At 34.3% G+C, this 20,803-nt stretch overlaps 1 protein-coding gene across 3 annotated transcripts; it reads right to left on the bottom strand.

Moving 5' to 3' along the window:
• Positions 1-285: 285 nt before the first annotated feature.
• Positions 286-19,149, bottom strand: LOC145109964 (heat stress transcription factor B-4d-like). Of its 3 annotated transcripts, none has more exons than XM_079047059.1 (3): positions 18,764-19,149; positions 16,099-16,417; positions 286-491 (listed from the first exon to the last, which is right to left on the bottom strand). In XM_079047059.1, exons 1-3 carry the CDS (start codon positions 19,070-19,072, stop codon positions 454-456), a joined length of 666 nt encoding a protein of 221 aa, XP_078903185.1. In that variant the 5' UTR covers positions 19,073-19,149; the 3' UTR covers positions 286-453. The 3 variants fall into 3 exon arrangements, with proteins under 3 accessions (XP_078903185.1, XP_078903186.1, XP_078903184.1); XM_079047060.1 differs by lacking the exon at positions 286-491 and adding an exon at positions 15,147-15,389; XM_079047058.1 differs by lacking the exon at positions 286-491 and having other exon boundaries at positions 15,994-16,417.
• Between the last annotated feature and the right edge of the window lie 1,654 nt (positions 19,150-20,803).

Genomic DNA, 20,803 nt, shown 5'->3' with positions numbered 1-20,803 from the left:
ACAGGCTCCTCGAGCTTGGTTTCAAAGATTTGCAACTTATATCACCAAAATTGGGTTCACTCACAGCAGATGCGACTCTTCTCTCTTTATTTTTTGCAGGGACTCTGACGTAGCATACTTACTTTTATATGTTGATGACATTATCCTCACAGCCTCCACTCCTCAGTTATTGTAGCGTATTATTTCTCTTATGGCCTCCGAGTTTGCCATGAAAGATCTGGGAGAATTATCATATTTTTTGGGCATTGCTTGTAACATCCCAAATTTCAAGCCCAACTTTTTTCATTTTTAATTAAGTAATCCACAACATAGTTTACCAAAACATTTCCCATGCCATATCATTTGCAAACAGAAATACAACAATGTGTCTGAAAATCATATTGTCAAAGTAAAATAAATCAGAGTACATTCCCAGAAAACTCCATGTGGAAATCATGTGTGTGTGATGCGCTGCTACACCGCCGACTCCTTCCCCTTAGACGATGAGGTACCTGAAACCAAAACTAAAACTGTAAGCACAAAGCTTAGTGAGTTCCCCCATCATACCACATACCATACAATCACATAGCATATATACTGCCGGGCAATTCTGGGGCGCCCATCCTACCCATGTCAAGCCATTCTGGGGTGCTGACCTACCCATTTCAAGCCATTCTGGGGTGCTGACCTACCCATGTCGAGCCATTCTGGGGTGCTGACCTACCCATGTCCGGCTATTCTGGGGTGCCGACCTACCCTTCGGTCTATCAACCGAACACGGGGACTATTTCACCCCTACTGCTAACACATAATATCGTATCTCTATCATACTGTCAGACATATATGGGGTGTCCGACCTACCCGTTGGTCCTAACGACCGATTCGGGGACTAGTCCCCTCCTACTGATACTATCTCATGTAACATAGCAAACTAGCATAGTCACATATCAAGTAAACTAGCATACCCGCATATCAACAATAGCAGACCAGATAATTATCACAAAGACAATCATCTCAGCTAAACAACTACTAGTGGGTCGGCCTTGGTGCCGTAGACCCACTTCTACTGGAATGTGACTCATCTCAATGTCGTGTAGCGTCTGAACTGTCCTCGGTGTGAAGGTCGGCTCTCCTCGACCCCTCAATTCCTACACGACAACCCTCAAGTCATCAAACGGAACAAGCAACCCTAACCAGGGTCAATACTTAACTCAAACAAGCCAACATTGGTCAAAGTCAACACCCAGTTGACCTGAATCGCCGAGTTGGTCTACCAACTCATCGAGTCCATGCTCCATTAACCCGATCCAACCTCGACACCACTCGTCGAGTCTTGCGAGAACTCGTCGAGTTCTCCTTCATTCAAACCATCGGGACTATCTTCATCCGACTCGCCGAGTTCTTCCTTCAACCCGGCGAGTTCATCTCCCTCATAAGAACGTGTCCAGTCTATGACTCGCCGAGTTGTATGAACAACTCGTCGAGTCCATCTTCAAAGGTTGGGAGATTGCCTTGGCCTCGCCGAGTCTGTTCATACACTCGTCGAGTCCCATGATTCCCAGGTCCTTTATCGAGTCCAAACATCCACGGTACTTCCTTCCTAACAACTGGTCCATCCTCGGAAAGGATTTGGTGGTCAATACACCTCGACTCGCCGAGTCCTAAGAGCGACTCGTCGAGTCCATCCATGACCATTACTATACAGTCGATTTAAATGGGTCTTAACACTTCAAAACCATAGATCTGGCCTCCTAATGTCCATTTTACGCGTAAAGTTCCAAACTTGGTGCACATGCATGGGGTCTTTGGCTCAAAAATCCATAAAAGGTGCTTTACAATGTGCATGGGGCTCTCATGGCCATAAAGTTGGCACCTTTATGCCATGAGACCCCTCCAATGACTCAGATCTGAAAGTAGAACTCCATGAAACACTTCACAATTCGAAAATGGCTTGGAAAGCCCTAAATGCACCCAAAATCTAAGCCCTAAAGATGAATAACCAAATGGAAGACCAAAATAGGGGGCATTTACCTTGATTGAGCTGAAGATGGAATAAGATCTATGGATCTACAAGCCCCAACTCGAATTCCTAAGCTTCTTCCTTCCTTTCAAGCTTCACAAACCACCCAAAAGCACCAAAAATGGCCTTAGATCACTCAAAGCGGCTAGGGTTTCGATATGAGGTGTTCTGGGAGCGTAAGGGACGATGGAGGCTGCAATAAGACGTTTAAATAGGGTGCAAACCCTCAAATTTAGGGTTTCATCCAGACAGCTGCTACTCGCCGAGTCGGCATACCGACTCGCCGAGTAGGTCACTTAACTCCCGCGTCCACGACCGTTCCTACTCGACGAGTTGGTCCCTCAACTCGTCGAGTCCCTTTTCTAAAATGATAAATATTCATTTAAGAACGCTTATCAGGAACCGGGTGTTACATTGCTGCTACATGTGATGACAGGGGTATCTTCCTTTCCCAACGCAAGTATGCTATGGAACTTCTTGAAAGAGCAAACATGTCAAACTGCAACCCTTCTCGCACTCCTGCTGACACTCAGTCCAAACTGGAACCCCATGGCTCTCCTGTTTCGGACCCATCTATGTATCGCAGCCTCGCGGGTGGTCTACAATATCTAACATTTACCCATCCAGACTTATCCTACACCGTGCAACAAATATACTTATTCATGCATGAACCTCGAGAACCTCATCTTCATGCCCTAAAGCGTATCCTTCGCTATGTTCGCGTCACTCTTGACTATGGTCTTCAGCTACACCCCTCCTCCACTACGGACCTTATAGCTTACTCTAATGCAGACTGGGGAGGGTGCCCATCGATTCGACGCTCCACTAGTGGTTATTGTGTTTTTCTGGGTGACAACCTCTTATCTTGGTCTTCCAAACGTCAACCAACTGTCTCTCGTTCCAGTGCAGAAGCAGAATATAGAGGTGTCCCCAATGCTGTAGCTGAAACATGTTGGGTTCGCAATCTTCTTCAAGAACTACACTCTCCTCTTGCAAAAGCAACCATTGTTTATTGCGACAACGTCTGTGCTGTGTATTTATCCTGTAATCCTGTTCAACATCAACACACTAAACACATAGAAATGGATATTCATTTTGTTCGTGACAAGGTTGCTTCGGGTCAGATCCGTGTTCTTCATGTTCCATCGTCCCATCAATATGCTGATATCTTTACCAAGGGACTTACTTCATCTATTTTCACAGATTTTAGATCCAGTTTGAGCATCTGCTCTCGTCCTCCTGCTCAAACTGCGGGGGTGTATTAGTGTATATTTCTGTATAGCCCAATTGTATTTAGCCCATGTTTAGTATAACCCAATTGTATCATTGTATATGTATATATATGTTTACGTAATGAAGATCGACTTCAAGGGGAAAATCGCTGATTCACAATATATACATGTTTTTCCATGATATATTTATTTTTTAAATATGATTTTATATACAAAGCTTCCCCAAAAAAAGAGTTTGGTGATTATGATATGTTAGGGCTAGCAATTCTCGACACGACCCACGACACGACACGAAATAAATGGGTTTGGGTTGAGTTTTTCAACCCGCCAACACGCCAACCCGTTTATTAAACGGGTCATATATGGGTTTCTCAAAAAATAAACGGGTAGACCCGCCAACCTGTTTATATTTTTAATAAAAAAAATTATTTTATTTTTAAATGTATTTATGTATCAAATATTAATATTTAATAAGTATTATATAATAAATCACTTTAGCACTTGAATTATCTATGTTTGTATTAATGTTTAGTTTGAACATGTTTCTATGAATGTTTGAAATCTTCATTTGGATGTTTAAAACTTAAGTGTCTAAAATTCGGATATGTTTGCATCAACCATCAAAAATTTATTCATATTTAATTGTCAATTTTATTTATGAAATCTGACCCACGAACCCGCCAACCTATGAACCCGTATAAATAAATGGGTTGGCAGGTCATATATGAGTTTATGTTTCAAACCCGCCAACCCGTGACCTGTATATTTAAATGGGTCGTGTTTGGGTTGAAATATTTTGACACGCCAACCCGAACACGACACGATTGCCAGACCTATGATACGTTACTTTTATTTAAATGGTATATAACAATTGAAATAGCTTTAAAGATAAAACAAAAAAGAGTAAATGAAGGAAAACATTGAAACACGTTAAGGAAGGAAAATCAACACATGTATTTTCAATTGGTTTTTAAGATATATATATATATATATATATATATATATATATATATATATATATATATATATATATATATATATATATATATAATCAAGTTGAATAATTAATGTATATGCACTAGCTGAATGTTAGAATTACCTTGAGTACTTGGAAAAGCACCAAGTAGCTATATTTGACACCAAGACTCGCATCTCAAAGAACCCAAAACAATGGTCAAAAATGTTAGCAAATATAATATAAACCAATGAATATAATACAAAAATAAATAAAGGAATAAGATAGAGAACAACTAAGGGGTCGTTTGTTTATGCTTCTAATTGGGTCCAACAGGGGACCCGGTCCAAAAAAGATGGATCGAAATGTTTGATTTCGTATTTACATTTAAGGACTCGGTCCAAGTATAAGACTCGGTCCAAGAAAAAAACCTGATTCGGTCCTTCCCTCGCAATCGTTGGACTGGGACGTAGTTATGCGTATTCGGAGTTTACCCTACGTAATTTGTTCATAACCTCTACAGAGAAAAGGGATCGTTGAAGCAACATGACCAATCAACCAACATGTAACATCTTCCTTCCTTCCTTCACGTTTCTTCTTCGTTCTTCATTCTTATTTCTTCCTTCGTTCTTGGGATTTCGTTTTTTGCTTTGATGTGAAGGCAGAAATTGAGGATGGTACCAATAAAAAATCAGTGCAATCTCCTTTAGGATTAATGATATATTTTACAGTGAAATTGTTAGGGCAGCTGACAACAACCCTTACTTCCCTTATCTTGTTGAACAAGTTCATCATTCTTATAATCTTCAATCTTCCATGTGACAAAACTACCTTTGTTGGTTCCTATGTGTCACGTGATCCCAGCAGCCACACCAAAATTAAGAGAGCAAGATAACATAAGCTGGAAGGAGACGCTGGAAACAATGGGATCAAACATTACCATTTCTGCAATAAATTGACTTCAGTCTCTTTACAGTTCAGGGCGTCTGTGATCTTTTCAAGGAGATGGACCAAAATATCCCTGAGAAACTTTTCCTTTTGATTTTAACCCACAAGACTACATACCAACAATAGGCCCAAAAATAATCTGCCACACGTTTGACAAAAATGCCCTTGCTGTAGCATTCTTGCTTAACATTCTTTTGACTTGTCATTTTCTTTGCATTAAAATTGTTCCCGATTCAACTTTTTAGAGTTTTTTTCATTGCCTAATTAGATTACTAATCAACTATTTTTAAATGGTGAACGTTAAATATCTATGCAAATTATTATGTTGTTTTTTATTTTAATTTGGATTTTGTATGACAATTTGTATTTGGATTTTAAATAATGTATGTTTTATTTAGATTTTATGTGACAGTTTGTATTTGTATAATTATTTTATCTAGCAAAACATAAGGGTAATATGGTCATTTTGCATCATTCACCACAGTCAGTCAGATAAATAATCAAACAGCATAAACTCAGTCAGATGTGGACACAGTCAGAACTTCTAACCCAGTCAGCTTCTAACTCAGTCAGCTCTAACTCAATTAGCAACTATCAAACGACCCCTAAATGGATATTGTACTGCTTGACTTTCGATTTTTGTGCTTTTGTTATGCATGATATTTTTTTGCACACAAAAGCTAGTTTGGGATGAAAAGAGACAAAAGAGGGTGTTTGGGGTTGCTTTTAAAATAACTTTTGGCTTTTAACTTTAAGGAGCTTCTAAAAGTCACAAAATCATGATTTTTTTGTGACTTTTTTGTTGTTTTAACTATAAAAGTTAAATCAAAAGTCCTTTTGTCAATCCAAACACATTTTAAAGACCTTCTTTTGCAAAAAGTCAACTTACAAAAAGTCCTTCTACAAGAAGGACTTTTGATGCTCAAAAGTAATCCCAAACACCCTCAAAGAATATATATATATATATATATATATATATATATATATATATATATATATATATATATATATATATATAATGTGTGCAATAGACATAAACATAATGTTGAGGGGACTGGACCAACATTCCACCCATTTCATTCCCAAACTTGTTGGATTAGTGTCTAAGTCCATAACTATTTTGGTATGTACTTGACCCGATTGTGAGCATGGTCCTTTTCGGTTGCCTTCACCATAACAATTTGTAGGATGAATTAAGAAGAGAAAGGTTTAATTATGATTTATTAATATATTATGAGAATAATATATTAAAGGAGAAATCATATTGTTTAAATTAATATTAGTCAAGAATTAATTAAGAATTAATTTAGTGGCTAAAAGAGATTAATTAAATATAGGGGACTGGACTGCAATTATTGGATAGTTGAGTTATTGGGCTAGGGAATGCTAAAGGAACAAGGGGTGAACGAAATTATGATGGGAGCCCATCATATTTTCGTCCATGGCCTTATTCCAGAAGGTTCCATGGGCTGCTTAGAGTTTAAGCTGTCCATTAGGGTTTTGACTGAAACCCTAGCAGCCCACACAAGTATATAAAGGACCCCTATGGCCCCAAAAACGTGTGGATCTGATTCCTAATGGTTCTTAGACGAATTTTGGGTGCCTCTCTTCTTCTCTTCTTCATCCAGTTGCTTAATGGTGTTTGTGACTCCATTAGAGGTGCAACACTTGAGGCACTAAGCTTTCTGAAGCCAATCAAAGCAAGGATTGATTGTTATTGCTATATAACAATCAAAGGTAATTACTAAACCCTTATTTCTGTTCTTATATGATAGATCTAGGGTTCATAGCTTTGGATATTCAATTGCATGTTCATTAGACAAACTAGATCCAAAAGCTATTAGGGTTTGCATGTACACCATAGGAATGATGTAGTGCTCTAAACACATCAGTGGTATCAGAGCCTAGGGTTGTTTGTTAGTGAATTTGATGCTTATTTGATCGGAAATTAGCTGAAAATCGATTTTTTTGAGGTTTTTCGACTTGACTTGCCGAGTCAACTGGCTGACTCGCCGAGTCCATAGTGAACTCGACGAGTCAGCGAGTCAGATGGAGCTGATTTCGGGATTTTGATCTGTTTTGGTTGTGGATAATTACCTAAAACGTTTTTTATTAATAAAATCCGATTTTTATCAATATTTGGAGATTATCCTTGCCAAAATAGAAGATAATTGTCAAAATTTAGATGATCTTTTGTTTTATTAGATAAAGATTGATTATTTGTAATTTAGATTTGAATTATCTTGTGAAAAAGTTTCAATTTTCCCCTTTAGGTTTTATAGTTTAAATTTGAACTTAAAAGTTTTGTTTTTGAAATTTGAATAGTTGAACCCTAATGTTTTGAAAGGTTTCAAAATTTGTCCTCAAGTTTTGGAATTTAAATTTTTGATTAAAAGTTAATTTTTGAAATATTTAAATTCTAAACCCTAATGTTTTGAAAAGTTCAAAACTTGCCCTCAAGTTTTGGAATTTAAAAGTTGATTAAAAGATTAATTTTGAAATGTTAAATTCTAAAACCCTCGTATTTTGAAAAAGTTCAAATTACACCCTTATGGTTTTATTTATTAATTAAGGTGTATAATTAAAGGAGATTTTATAAACCCATAAAGTTTTGGTTTACATTTAATTAAATTAAAAGTATAATTTATTAAATTAGACCACCTAGTATTTTAAAAGTGTAAAATACACCCTATACTATATATAACATTAAAAGTCTAATATTATATATATCTATGAGTAAACAGTCAGTCTTACCGTTAGTAGGCCTCATTCACGAAGCTGGTCTATAAGGGGTGTTTAAGGAAATTGCCTATAAAATGGCGATTGAATAGGTATCCACTCTTACCCACCGCACTCTTGACTAGTGGAGGGTCGTTAGCCGAACGGGTAGGATAGGACGAAACCTTCCATTATAAGTATAATGAAGTACAAAGTAACTACATGCTTTTACAAATTCCCAAATTCTAGTTACTTTAGGCAAAATGTGAAATTGTATGCTAATCCATGGAATTACACTTCGTACCCTTGTCAAACGTTAGTGGAGCGTGTGTGGTTAACCGGCACACTAATTTGGGATTGACATTGGTGGCGAAGGGTGGCTCGATGTTTATCATAGATCAATGGAGTGTGTGTGGTTAACCGGCACATTGATTAGGTGATAGTATCATTGAGTGCATCACGTAGATTCGTATGGTTATTCACACCTTGTTTGTGATCCTCGACATCCCAGTCACAAATTTGAAGGGCATAATCGAGATTAAACATGACATTGAAAAGTTCAATTATTCTCAAAAGATCTAGGAGTTTCAATTCATTTAAAACTTAAAATTTTTTTCGTTTTTTTCATGGTGGAAATTGGTAAATCATCATTTGCCTACCTTCAAATATTCTGCAACTAGATTACGGCATCCCTCTTCTAGGTTGTAGAATATTGTGTTGGGTCCTAGCCTTTATGTTTCATTTGGGTGTTACATCAAGGACTCTTATCAACTAACTTCAATTTTCTCCCGTTTTGTAGATGTCTAAATCTTACAATGGTCTTCCCAAGTCCCTTGGAACAAGCTTTCCAAATGAAGATGACGTTCCGCGATACAATCAAGGAAATGAGAGTCATGCTTCACTTCCTCCACCTCCTCCAATTATTCTCCCAAACCCACAAGTTCAAAGGCTTGAAAAGTTCAAGCTCACTCAAGCCCTATTGGCAAGTAAACACGAAGATGGGAAACCTGTGTGTGCACACATCTTGGAGATGAAGTCACACATTGACAGGTTAAGGATGTTGGGTGTCGAGATTTCAGGTGAGTTGGCTGTTGACTGGGTTCTTCAGTCGCTTCCTGAATCATATAGTGAGTTCGTTAGAGAGTACTATATGATGGACCATGATGTGACCCTCATTGATTTGACCTATTTGCTTATAGCTGCTGAATCAGCAATGATTTGGCGTGCTGATCAAGCAAATCTGTCTGGTGAATCAAACTCCCAAACTTCAATGGACATTGAAAATGGTGACATTGGAAATCCAGAAAAGGTAAATTCTGAGATAGTTCCTTGTGTTATTTGTAATTTAGATTTGAATTATCTTGTGAAAAAGTTTCAATTTTCCCCTTTAGGTTTTATAGTTTAAATTTGAACTTAAATGTTTTGTTTTGGAAATTTAAATAGTTAAACCCTAATGTTTTGAAAAGTTTCAAAACTTGCCCTCAAGTTTTGGAATTTAAATTTTTGATTAAAAGTTAATTTTGAAATATTTAAATTCTAATCCCAAATGTTTTGAAAAGTTTCAAAACTTGCCCTCAAGTTTTGGAATTTAAAAGTTGATTAAAAGTTTGATTTTTGAAATGTTAAATTCTAAAACCCTCGCATTTTGAAAAGTTCAAATTACACCCTTATGGTTTTATTAATTAATTAAAGTGTATAATTAAAAGAGAGTTAATAAATCCATAATGTTTTGGTTTACATTTAATTAAATTAAAAGTTTAATTTATTAAATTAGACCACCTAGTATTTTAAAAGTGTAAAATACACCCTATACTATATATATGTAACATTAAAAGTCTAATATTATATATATATATATATATATATATATATATATATATATATATATATATATAAGTAAACAGTCAGTCTTACCGTTAGTAGGCCTCATTCACGAAGTTGGTCTATATGGGGTGTTTAAGGAAGTTGCCTATAAAATGGCGATTGAATGGGTATCCACTCTTACCCATCGCACTCTTGACTAGTAGAGGGTCGTTAGCCGAACGGGTAGGATAGGACGAAACCTTCCATTATAAGTATAATGAAGTACAAAGTAACTACATGCTTTTACAAATTCCCAAACTCTGGTTACTTTAGACAAATTGTGAAATTGTATGCTAATCCATGGAATTACACTTCGTACCCTTGTCAAACGTTAGTGGAGCGTGTGTGGTTAACCGGCACACTAATTTGGGATTGACATTGGTGGCGAAGGGTGGCTCGATGTTTATCATAGATCAATGGAGCGTGTGTGGCTAACCGGCACATTGATTAGGTGATAGTAGCAATTGGGTGCACCATGTGATTCGTATGGTTATTCACACCTTGTTTGTGATCCTCGGCATCCCAGTCGCAAACTTGAAGGGCATAATCGAGATTAAACATGCCATTGAAAAGTTCAATGAATCTCAAAAGATCTAGGAGTTTCAATTCATTTAAAACTTAAACTTTTTTTTTTGTTTTTCATGCTGGAATTGGTAAATTGTCATTTACCTACCTTCAAATATTCTGCAACTAGATTACGGCATCCCTCTTCTAGGTTGTAGAGTATTGTGTTGGATCCTAGCCTTGATGTTTCATTTGGGTGTTACATCAAGGATTTTTATCAACTAACTTGATTTTTCTCCCGTTTTGTAGATGTCTAAATCTTACAATGGTCTTCCCAAGTCCCTTGGAACAAGCTTTTTAAATGAAGATGACGTTCCACGATACGATCAAGGAAATGAGAGTCATGCTTCACTTCCTCCACCTCCTCTAATTATTCTCCCTAACCCACAAGTTCAAAGGCTTGAAAAGTTCAAGCTCACTTAAGCCCTTTTGGCAAGTAAACATGAAGATGGGAAACTTGTGTGTGCACACATCTTAGAGATGAAGTCACACATTGATAGGTTAAGGATGATGGGTGTCGATATCTCAGAAATGTTGGCTGTTGACTGGGTTCTTCAGTCACTTCCTGAATCATATAGTGAGTTCGTTAGAGAGTACTATATGATGGACCATGACGTGACCCTCATTGATTTGACCTATTTGCTTATAGCTGCTGAATCAGAAATGATTTGGCGTGCTGATCGAGCAAATTTGTCTGGCAAATCAAACTCCCAAACTTCAATGGACATTGAAAATGGTGACATTGGAAATCCAGAAAAGGTAAACTCTGAGATAGTTCCTTGTGCCATTCCAAAAGAGTCCATCTGCTTCTACTGCCAAGAGAAGGGGCATTGGAGACGAAGCTGCCCTGTTTACCTGAGAGATCTAAGAGATGGGAGAGTCAAGACGTATGGCTCTACTTCAGGTAAAATCTATTAACTAACTCTATAAGTTCCTATTCTTTGATTCTTAATATGTGATGTGATAAGATTACATTTTGAAGTTTTGCAGGATCGAAGAAAAGAGAGGAAGCTTAAGGAAGAAGCGTGCTGAATCTGATTATGAAGAAATGGATTTTGATCGCATGGATTCGAAGATCAGATTTTTGAGCTGCTACTCTAGAGTTAGGATAGATTGATAAGAAATATGTAATAGCATAGTTTTTCAGTTGAATTGCATTGTAAGGACAGATTTTTCCGCAATAAAATAAATTTTGATTTTATCTTATTTATTTATCCTTGCAATGGTGTGTATGAAAAATTGATGTTTAATTATTTCTATGATTAGCAATAATGGATTTGATTCTTAATTATGTTATTTGTGGAAATGTCGAGAATTTTCCAAATAAAGGAAGATTCTCATCGCCCAAGTTTCAATTGGACAGAAACTTGGAATCATACAACTTGGTTGCGTGATGAATGAGAAACTTCATATTTGGAAATTAGACTATTTTTTGACAAAGTGTCAAGAGAAGGACTAGGAGATCGAGTACACTAGGTTGTGCGTTGATCAAGTCCACCACAAGAGTGATAAAGATATTCGTCATGATTTACTAAAGTTTAGTAAATATGGTTATACTTATAAGATTAAGTATAATTCTGAGTTGATTAAAAGAGTTTCAATCAATAGCAGAACGAATAAGAAGAATCAAGTAGACAGAAAGATAAAAGTTTCTTCATTCTAAGAAGAAGGGAGAGTACCTTTTATTTTGTTTCATGATAGACTTTAATGATTAAGAACTATTCCTCAAATGGTCCTCTAAGTGAGTCTTAGTGCATTTGTATGTCTAAGAAGAGGAATCGAGAATTATGGAAATAGTTAAATCAATAAGTCAATCATACTTCGTTCCAAAAATCAAGTCTTAGAGTCATACTCCAAGATTGTGACTTGAGTGACAAGTCTTAAGTAGGTTTGTAACACATATCAAATGTAGAATAAGAAAGTTTCTTATTCTTGTACATTTGAAATTGGTAAGTTGTGATGTCTTGGATAAGACAAAGACCAACTAGGACTAATTGTGTGAAGTGTTAAACTTGATAAGAAGCTACACTTACTCTTGAATATTTGTTTGTCGAGAAATATTCTTGACAAGAGAAACTCATATGTCAAGGAGTCAGTGGGAGTCTTAATGGTCTTGAAAAGTTTCAAGAACAAACCAAGAATAAACCTAGTTGATCATCATTAGCACACGACTTGAGGTATATAACCTATCGTGTTGACATTATCTTGTTTCTGCGCCATTCCAGTTGAATTAATTGTGCATGTGAGTTCTATGAGTTCTCATTTGAATGCATAAAGACAAAGCACCTTGATCAATGGAAACTACATTGATATGTAGGGGTGAGTTGCTTGGAAGACATGGTGGGTATTCGTGCTACCATGAGGCAAGGAATCAAGTTTGAACGAGTTCAGTCCATATGAGTTTGGATTTGTCGCGAACCTTGTCTTACGATTATGGTTGTGGCAAATTCACATGGATAGGAACACATACATCATAAAATCTAAGTGTGACAAGGTTTCCCTCCTTCATGAAAATGATTGTGAGGAAATGCTTTTACTAAGAGAGATTTTAAGAAGATAGCAATTGTGAAAATTGTATTCTCAAATTCGATTATGATTACGGCATCCCTCTTCATAGTTCGAATTATGAGATTTGACAATTTAGTCTAAACATCTGGGACTTAGTAACATAAATTATGAATTGTTTAGACACACATGTGAGCTATCTAAGGCGAAGGTGTATGAGCTTAAAAAGCTTAGATAAAGGCTTATCAAAGCATTAGGTATTAGAAATATGAACTTAAGGAATTCAATAAGCATTGTTTTCTGGAAGTTCAATTGCTTTCTGAATACATGTCAAAGCTAGTGGGAGCATAAGTGTTATGCTGGTAAGAAAATAATCATCATGTTAGTGGGAGCATGATTATTATGGTAAGTATTGCAAGTTAGCAATATTAATTATAGAAAACAAAGATTCACTTTGCAAAGTTGCAAAGGTTGAAAAGTTGTTTTACTATAATTAAGGGAGAGAATATTATACTTCATTTCAAAAATTCTAAAACTTAGATCGAGAAATGTTAATAAATTTAGTCAAGGATACATAGTGCATTCTCAAAATTCGATTATGATTACGGCATCCCTCTTCATAGTTCGAATTGTGGGAACAGGGCACATAAAACATTATGGCAGAAGGATGATAAAGTATCACGTCTTTATGTGAGACATTATGCATCGTGTCCAATACGCTTCGAGTATAGGATCGATTGCGTATGCTATAATATTTGACCGTTCTAAAATTTTCCAAATGCATAGTGCATTAAGAGGGAAAAGGGACTAGAATCGGTTTTGACTAAAATAATTAAACAACTATCAAAGGACGATCCAAAGTTCGCTGAGGATTGGTCGCATGTGAGTAGTTGGAAGTATAGTACTGGATGGACCATATCGACATTATTATGAATAGATAAGATTCTATTTAGAATGAGTTGTCATATGGCAAATATGGAAATGTTTCCATAATTGGGAGTTGGAAATTAAGAATTTATGTCTAGATTAGAAAATTTTATGCAAAAAGGATGTTCAAAGGAACGTACTTTGAGTGAGAGACATCACATCTATATAATTGTTTTGTAACAATTTCTGATAGAGTACCTTGTGATTTCATTGGCCGAGTCTTTGTGACTTTTGTGTTGTGACTTCACGAAAGGATCGTTGCATAAAATGTTAGAATCTGACATATTCTAAAAGTGGCAAGAATTTGGTATTCTTACGCTAATGATAAGGATTGGGGATTGTGAAATGAGTTTCATTGAAAAAGTTTTTCAATTGATCTATTTTACAAAGTATGGATCATAGGAAACCAAAGTGTGCATGCTTGGAGCATGGGACAATTGTGGTTATAATTTGAGTAATAAAGTTGATTTTCCGAAACATTAAACAATGAATAATGAGTAATCAATATGGTGACTAAATAAAAGATGTTTTATTTATACTCAAGAGTTTGGGGCCATATAGGATTGAGTATTATCGTTGTGTTTCACTTTGCATGTTTTGACTTCCAGAATAACTGGGTTATTCAAACCTCCACAGTCGGTCATACGTTGGAAGTAGGTATGAAGCAAGACTGTCATGAATATGTCTGTAGATTTTCTAAAGTGTTTAGACATAACACAAGTTTGTTGCAGAGTTCATGAGTGCTTTGATAAGATTAAAGTATTGGATTAAACCCATGCTCACTTGAATCACTTCATGGATTTATCACGGGTGATTAGTGAGACGATAACATTGTATATTCTTGAAACCGAGACGTGTGAGTTGTTATTTGCTGGTCGGTTGCACATCCGAGGAGGAGCCCGAAGCAATTCTCAACGCCGACAGCAGGCTGCTCCATTCAACGATGCTTACTCATCTCGTAACACCCAATATGGTTGGGTATACATCCTGTCGCCTGCCTCTGATCATCACTTGTGGAATGCATCTGGTCAAACCCAACAACCATGATTATCATTTGTTCCCTCAATAGGCTTCTAATAGCAACTCATTTTGGGGCAGGCTCACATCGAGAAGTCAAGGTCTCCTTGGAAGCAGGCCATCATCACCATCATCAACTATTCTACAAGCCCATGTGCAATATTCTAGACCAAATCAGCCCCCTTGGGCCTGGCTTGGTAGTGATCAGCCCACTTCACTACCAAATTTATTCAACACTATGACTTTGAACGAACCAGGAAATTGTGGATGGGTCATGGATACATGAGCAACTGACCATGTTCACACCAATGCAGGTATTACTTAAATCCGTTTCTAATACTCATTATTATCGTTCTATTTATGTTGGTAATGGTTCTATAATACTTGTTGTGACATCAGGACATTCCATTTTACCTGTTCCAAATATTTATCGCACTCTTCCTTTACAAAATGTCCTCATTACACCTAATATTATCAAAAATCTCATATATGTTCGCAAATTTACTACTCATAACAATTGCTCTATTGATTTTGATCCTTATGGTTTTACAATTCTTTATTATCAAACACGTGGTCCTCTCATCGGTTGTGATAGCTCCAAGCCTCTTTATCCTATCACCAGCTCCACAAGCCATGCATTCACCTCCACCTTTTCAACCACCTGGCACCAACGAACCGGTCATCCCGACGATCAAGTCTTGAAGCATTTATTTTCTAGTTGTTTTATTTCTTGTCACTTACCAAAAAATAATGTTATTTGTCAGGCCTGTAAACTTGGCAAACACACTAAACTTCCAATTTATTTGTCTGATTCTGTTGTTTCTGAACCATTTGAGATTATTCATTCTGATGTGTGGACATCTCTTATTTCTAGTAATGGTGGTTTACAATATTATGTTTTGTTTCCTGATCATTACACTCACTATCTTTGGGTATATCCCATCAAACATAAATATGAAGTTTTTAAAAAATTCTTACACCTCTCGAATATAATAAAAACTCAATTTGGTGGTATTATGATTAGCAAAACCTAGCTAACATAGAGTTGGGTTGGCTGCTGGATTGTACTGTTGGGCCTTTAAGGTTAGAGTTTTTGTATGTATTTATGCACTAAGCAATACAAAGAAGAGGTTTTTATTAAACCCAATTAAGTTGTTAATACTTGTGCTTAATTTTTTTGTGTATATATACACACACACATTCATCCCCTCAAAACCATATATATTTGGTTGATTTCAAGGCTACGAAAGGATTAAAAAAGAAAGTTTTAAACTAAAACTTCATGACTCATAGACATAGTAATGAACTAAGAAACCAGTATTATCAACGTAACAATTTATTATCATTGTGTTGGAATTGGTTATTATTACCTATGTAATGAGAAACACAATCCAAGAGCTTCGTTTCCATGGATTTAAAGTGTTGTATTTGCATTTCCAATTCCATTTTCTCCTTTTTGAGGTTCTTGTTTTCTTCCATGAGTAAAACCATGCTCTCTTCTTCAATGGATGATGATGATGGTGTTTGATTATGATGATGATCGGTTTCTCCTGATGAAGGCTTCAGGTATGTGGGAAACACACTGGGCTCACATTTCTTTCTGCTCATCTCCATAAGAAGGTGTCTGCAACCCTTTTGAAACTTCTCATGTTGAAATTCCCACCTCTTTGAAGCTGTTTTCTTAAATCCCTGTAAACCATTTCTATCAAACTTTCTCATATGTATTTGTGTGTGTAGAATCAGATTTTTGCTCTAATAAAATTAGGTAACTTTTATATTTTATTCTTAAAATAGCTTTGTTGTAGCAATTGTCCACACATTCTTCAAGAAATATAACATTCGTCAATAATCACAAATTATAGTCAAATTTTACAAATCCTATATATAAATATTATAATTATCAAAATTTTGAATTACAGAACATTCAAAGAGAACCAAAAGATTGAAGTCAATCAATCAACCAATGTGTTCTATTCTTCTAAAAGCCCATAAATTCCACCATATATTCTAAAGGCACGTGGGCAAGAATCTTTGGCTTTCAACAGCCAAGACTTCCATGCCACAACAAAACAAACAAACAGTATTAACACAAATGTAATTAAGAAAATTTTTGTTGTTGAATAAATATAATATTTTATCCATTTTTATTGTTTTCTTTTATTAATCATAGAGAAATTAATATATACCAATTTCAAATACAATTTTTTTTTGAAATGGAGGAAATTCTATTTTAAAAAGACTAGCAAAGTGTTAGAGAAAACAAAACAAAACAAGACTACAAACTTTATCTCTGTCTTTAGTCCAAAGGAATAAATGTTTTGGGAGAATCACGAAAGAGTTTCGGATGCATGATTCTTCCTTTTGGTCTAATGCTAAAGGACAATTCAGATATAAAACTAATTGTTAACTATTATTATTAAATTATATGTCAAGCTAAAAGTTGTGTTTAATTTCAAATAGTTTTTATGGTATATTTTTATTGAAATTGAAAAATATTAATAGTTATTAAAATTTCTCAAAACTTATTAAAAATTGCCTCTAAAAGAGTAAATATGGCGGCTACCACCAATTTAATCCGTTAAGTAACAATAATCAACAATTAAAGATATATCACTGCACTTTTTGTACACCGAAAGTTATTAACTTTTAAAAAAGATTATTTTAGAGAGCATTATAGAAACATAATAATAATAATAAATTATGATAAACCTCATCATTTAAGCCGCCTATAGCTACTTCAATCCATTCTAAGGCCCACGATAAGAGGTAATCACAAAACTCTAATAGTAATATTTTGGGTGTGCAAGTGTTTAAACCTGTGTGAAATTTCATTTATCAACCATGATACAAATATAAGTTTATGGGTACTTTTGTAGATGTATAATTCAAAAGAATTGTATAACATGAGTTACAAAAGCCCTCATCTTTATTTTCCAACGAGATTCGTCAAAGACCGATCCAATTAAGTACCAAAAAACTAATAGCAAAAATCTAAATTCATTGATAATCATATATGCATGTTCTTACAATGTAAAGATTTTCAACTAAATACTCTTAAAGATACGGTAGTTTAATTGCAAATAATTAAGACCTATATATATAATACACATCGATGTTAATAACTCCTCCAATGGCTTTATGCTCACTTTCACAAATCATGAAGCTCCACTTTTCCCTAAAGAACAAACCCATTTACCAACTAAAGATGGTCAAAGTTAACTTTTTATAACGGTTAGCTACATTTCCATACGTTTTGCACTTAGGGTTATAACTTTATCTTAACAATATATAAACACACACATGCATATGTAGTTACATAAACAAAGATGGTCAAATTAGGTAGGTAGTCTCTTGGCCAAAAAGAATCTTATATGTTTTACTAGTGTATTTAAGAAATGAGAAACACGGGTGGAATTTATATAACTATATAATATATATAGCATATGCTAACTTGAGATTAGTGTAAAGAATGATCGATCAATTGTTCAAATGTATATGAATAAACAAAGAGTTTTAATGAAAACGTACGTACGTGTATGTGTGTATGTGTGATACACATTCATTACCATATAGGTCATACATAATAAACAAAATATGATAAATATTGACTTTGAAAATCATACTTCTTAATTTTTTCGGTAGGTAAGGTTTAGGAAAAAGAATTTCCATTGTTTCATAAGACTAGCTAACTGACTAAGTAACCTTTGATTTTTCAGATATATTTGTTAGAAATAGTACTTTATTGCTATTTTCTTTTGTTATGAACAATGCTGTAAGTACATTTTAATAAAACAATATGACGTAAAATATTTAGATCTCAAGGTAGTTAATTTTTATTTTTATTTTGGATTTTCGATAGAGTATCTTTGATTTGTTCGTGAAAAAAATCTTCAGAAATTGGCTCAGTTTGTTATTAATACGATTTAAACGAACCAATTTAATCATCATATTTTAAACAAAAACAAATCAAACAAATAATTTTCGCCTGTATATAAATTTGAAAAAGAGAGAGAGACAGAGTGAAATTAAACATACATAGGTATTGAGCTGACGAATGAAGCTTGAGAAGTTATTGTGTTTGAAGTAACGTGGCAACATATGCTCGGAGAACTCCGCCGGAGACCACACCACAAAACCATTCCCCTCCGTGTTCCATGACACAATCCGCCCTCCACCGCTGCAATTCTCTTCTCTCTCCTCTTCTTCCTCCAATAAATCGTAAGTCTTTGACAAAAACGGTGCTGGGAGTTTAGCCTTGGGCGATGCTGTGGTTGATCTCCGGCTAGATGTTGATGGATCTGGCGGATGATCGGCGGCCATGGTGATTTGAAGAGGTACGTTCATCTGCCGGCGAGTGAACACCGAGAAAAGAGTTTAAAGCCGAGGTTAATGGGAGTGGGGTATTTGTAGAGGTAGGGAAGATGGCATGTCACATTTGTGATTTGTCTTTGGTTTTTGCCCCTCAAGTGCATGCATGATACAATTTTAATAATTCCTTCCAAAAATACCCTACTCATAAATTCTTATAATTTAGAAAAGATAATAACAACGAATTGCCAATATAACAAAATTTTGTAACTTTATTTAATTATTTTTTAATATTTGACCAATAAACTAAAATAAAATGTTAAAAAATCATTAATGACCAATGAATTATTTTAAATGTTTAGAAAACATCAATTTACACTTTATTAAATAAACCATGAAAATTGTCCCAAATTTGTCCAGATGACATGTTATAGAAAGTACAACATGCTAACAACTTTCTTTTTAGTATAATTTTGACTAAAATTTTAAGCTTTGTTACAAATTTCTTCAATTTTTTATAACCTTCAACTCACATGTTTTTAAAAACTGTTTTTTTTTCTATAAATTTACTTGTTTACAACTTTTTACAAAAACCATTTTTACATGTTTTTATAAAGTTACTAATTCTATAACTTTTACAACTATTTGCTCCAACTTTTTTCTACACCGTAGTTTTTCATTAAAAAATGAACTTGTAAAAATAAAAATGTAAAAAATTGAAGCATATTTATAAAATATGTTTTGGCCAAATTCGTAAAATATATTAAAATGTGTCTAGAATAATAAAAAAAATGATTATAGCATTTCACAATAATCAATTTTAGGATAAATTTTCATGGATGGTATCCTATTGATATAATAACATTGGTGAATTGATGTTTAGAGATATTTAAATAGATCATGGTTTTTTGAATATTTTCCATGAGTTTATTTGTTAATGTGTGCAAAAAATAGCTTAATGCATACAATTGAAAAAAGTTTGATTATCCTTACAAGTTTATTAATGACAAAATTGCAAAAATGGTCCATGTGGTTTGTCAATTTCTGTGGGTAGAGTCCAAAAAAAAGTTTATTAGCAAAAAAGGTCCCTATTTGATGGTTTTGTTGCGGTTTTGGTCCCAACCTCGTTAAGTTTAACAGCATGACTGTTAACTTTTGGCAAATGACGGATTTACCCCTGGGACCATTTCTGCAGTTTTATCTTTTTACCAAACTACAAGGACCAATTATGCAATGTTTCTTTTCCATTTTATTGAATTATTATATATTAATTATTTTAAATATTTTTTTCTTTTTAACCTTTTTCTTATTGTATTAATTTTTATTGGATTATTATATATTAATAAATATTATTTTCAATATATTATATTTATATATTAATAAATATTACTTTTTTATTATTAATTTTTTTAATTATTTTTTTTGAATTTCTTCTTTATTGCATTAATTCTTTTTTATTGGATTATTATACATTAATAAATATTATTTTTAACATATAATATTTATCTATTAGTAAGTGTTACTTTTTTGGATTATTAAATTCATTTAATTATTTTTTTTAATTTTTTTATTTCGCTAATTCTTTTGATTGGATTATTATATATTAATAAATATTATTTTTAATATATTATATTTATATATTAATAAATATTGCTTTTATTATTATTTTTTTTAATTGATTTTTTTTAATTTCTTCTTTATTGTATTAATTCTTTTTTATTGGATTATTATATATTAACAAATATTATTTTTAGCATATAATATTTA

This window comes from Lactuca virosa, chromosome 4, assembly GCF_052849685.1.
Source record: "Lactuca virosa cultivar CGN04683 chromosome 4, Lactuca_virosa_CGN04683_v6, whole genome shotgun sequence".
Lineage (NCBI taxonomy): Eukaryota > Viridiplantae > Streptophyta > Magnoliopsida > Asterales > Asteraceae > Lactuca > Lactuca virosa.
The sequence above is the reverse complement of the archived record's forward strand: the minus strand, read 5'-3'. Positions and strand labels throughout refer to the sequence as shown.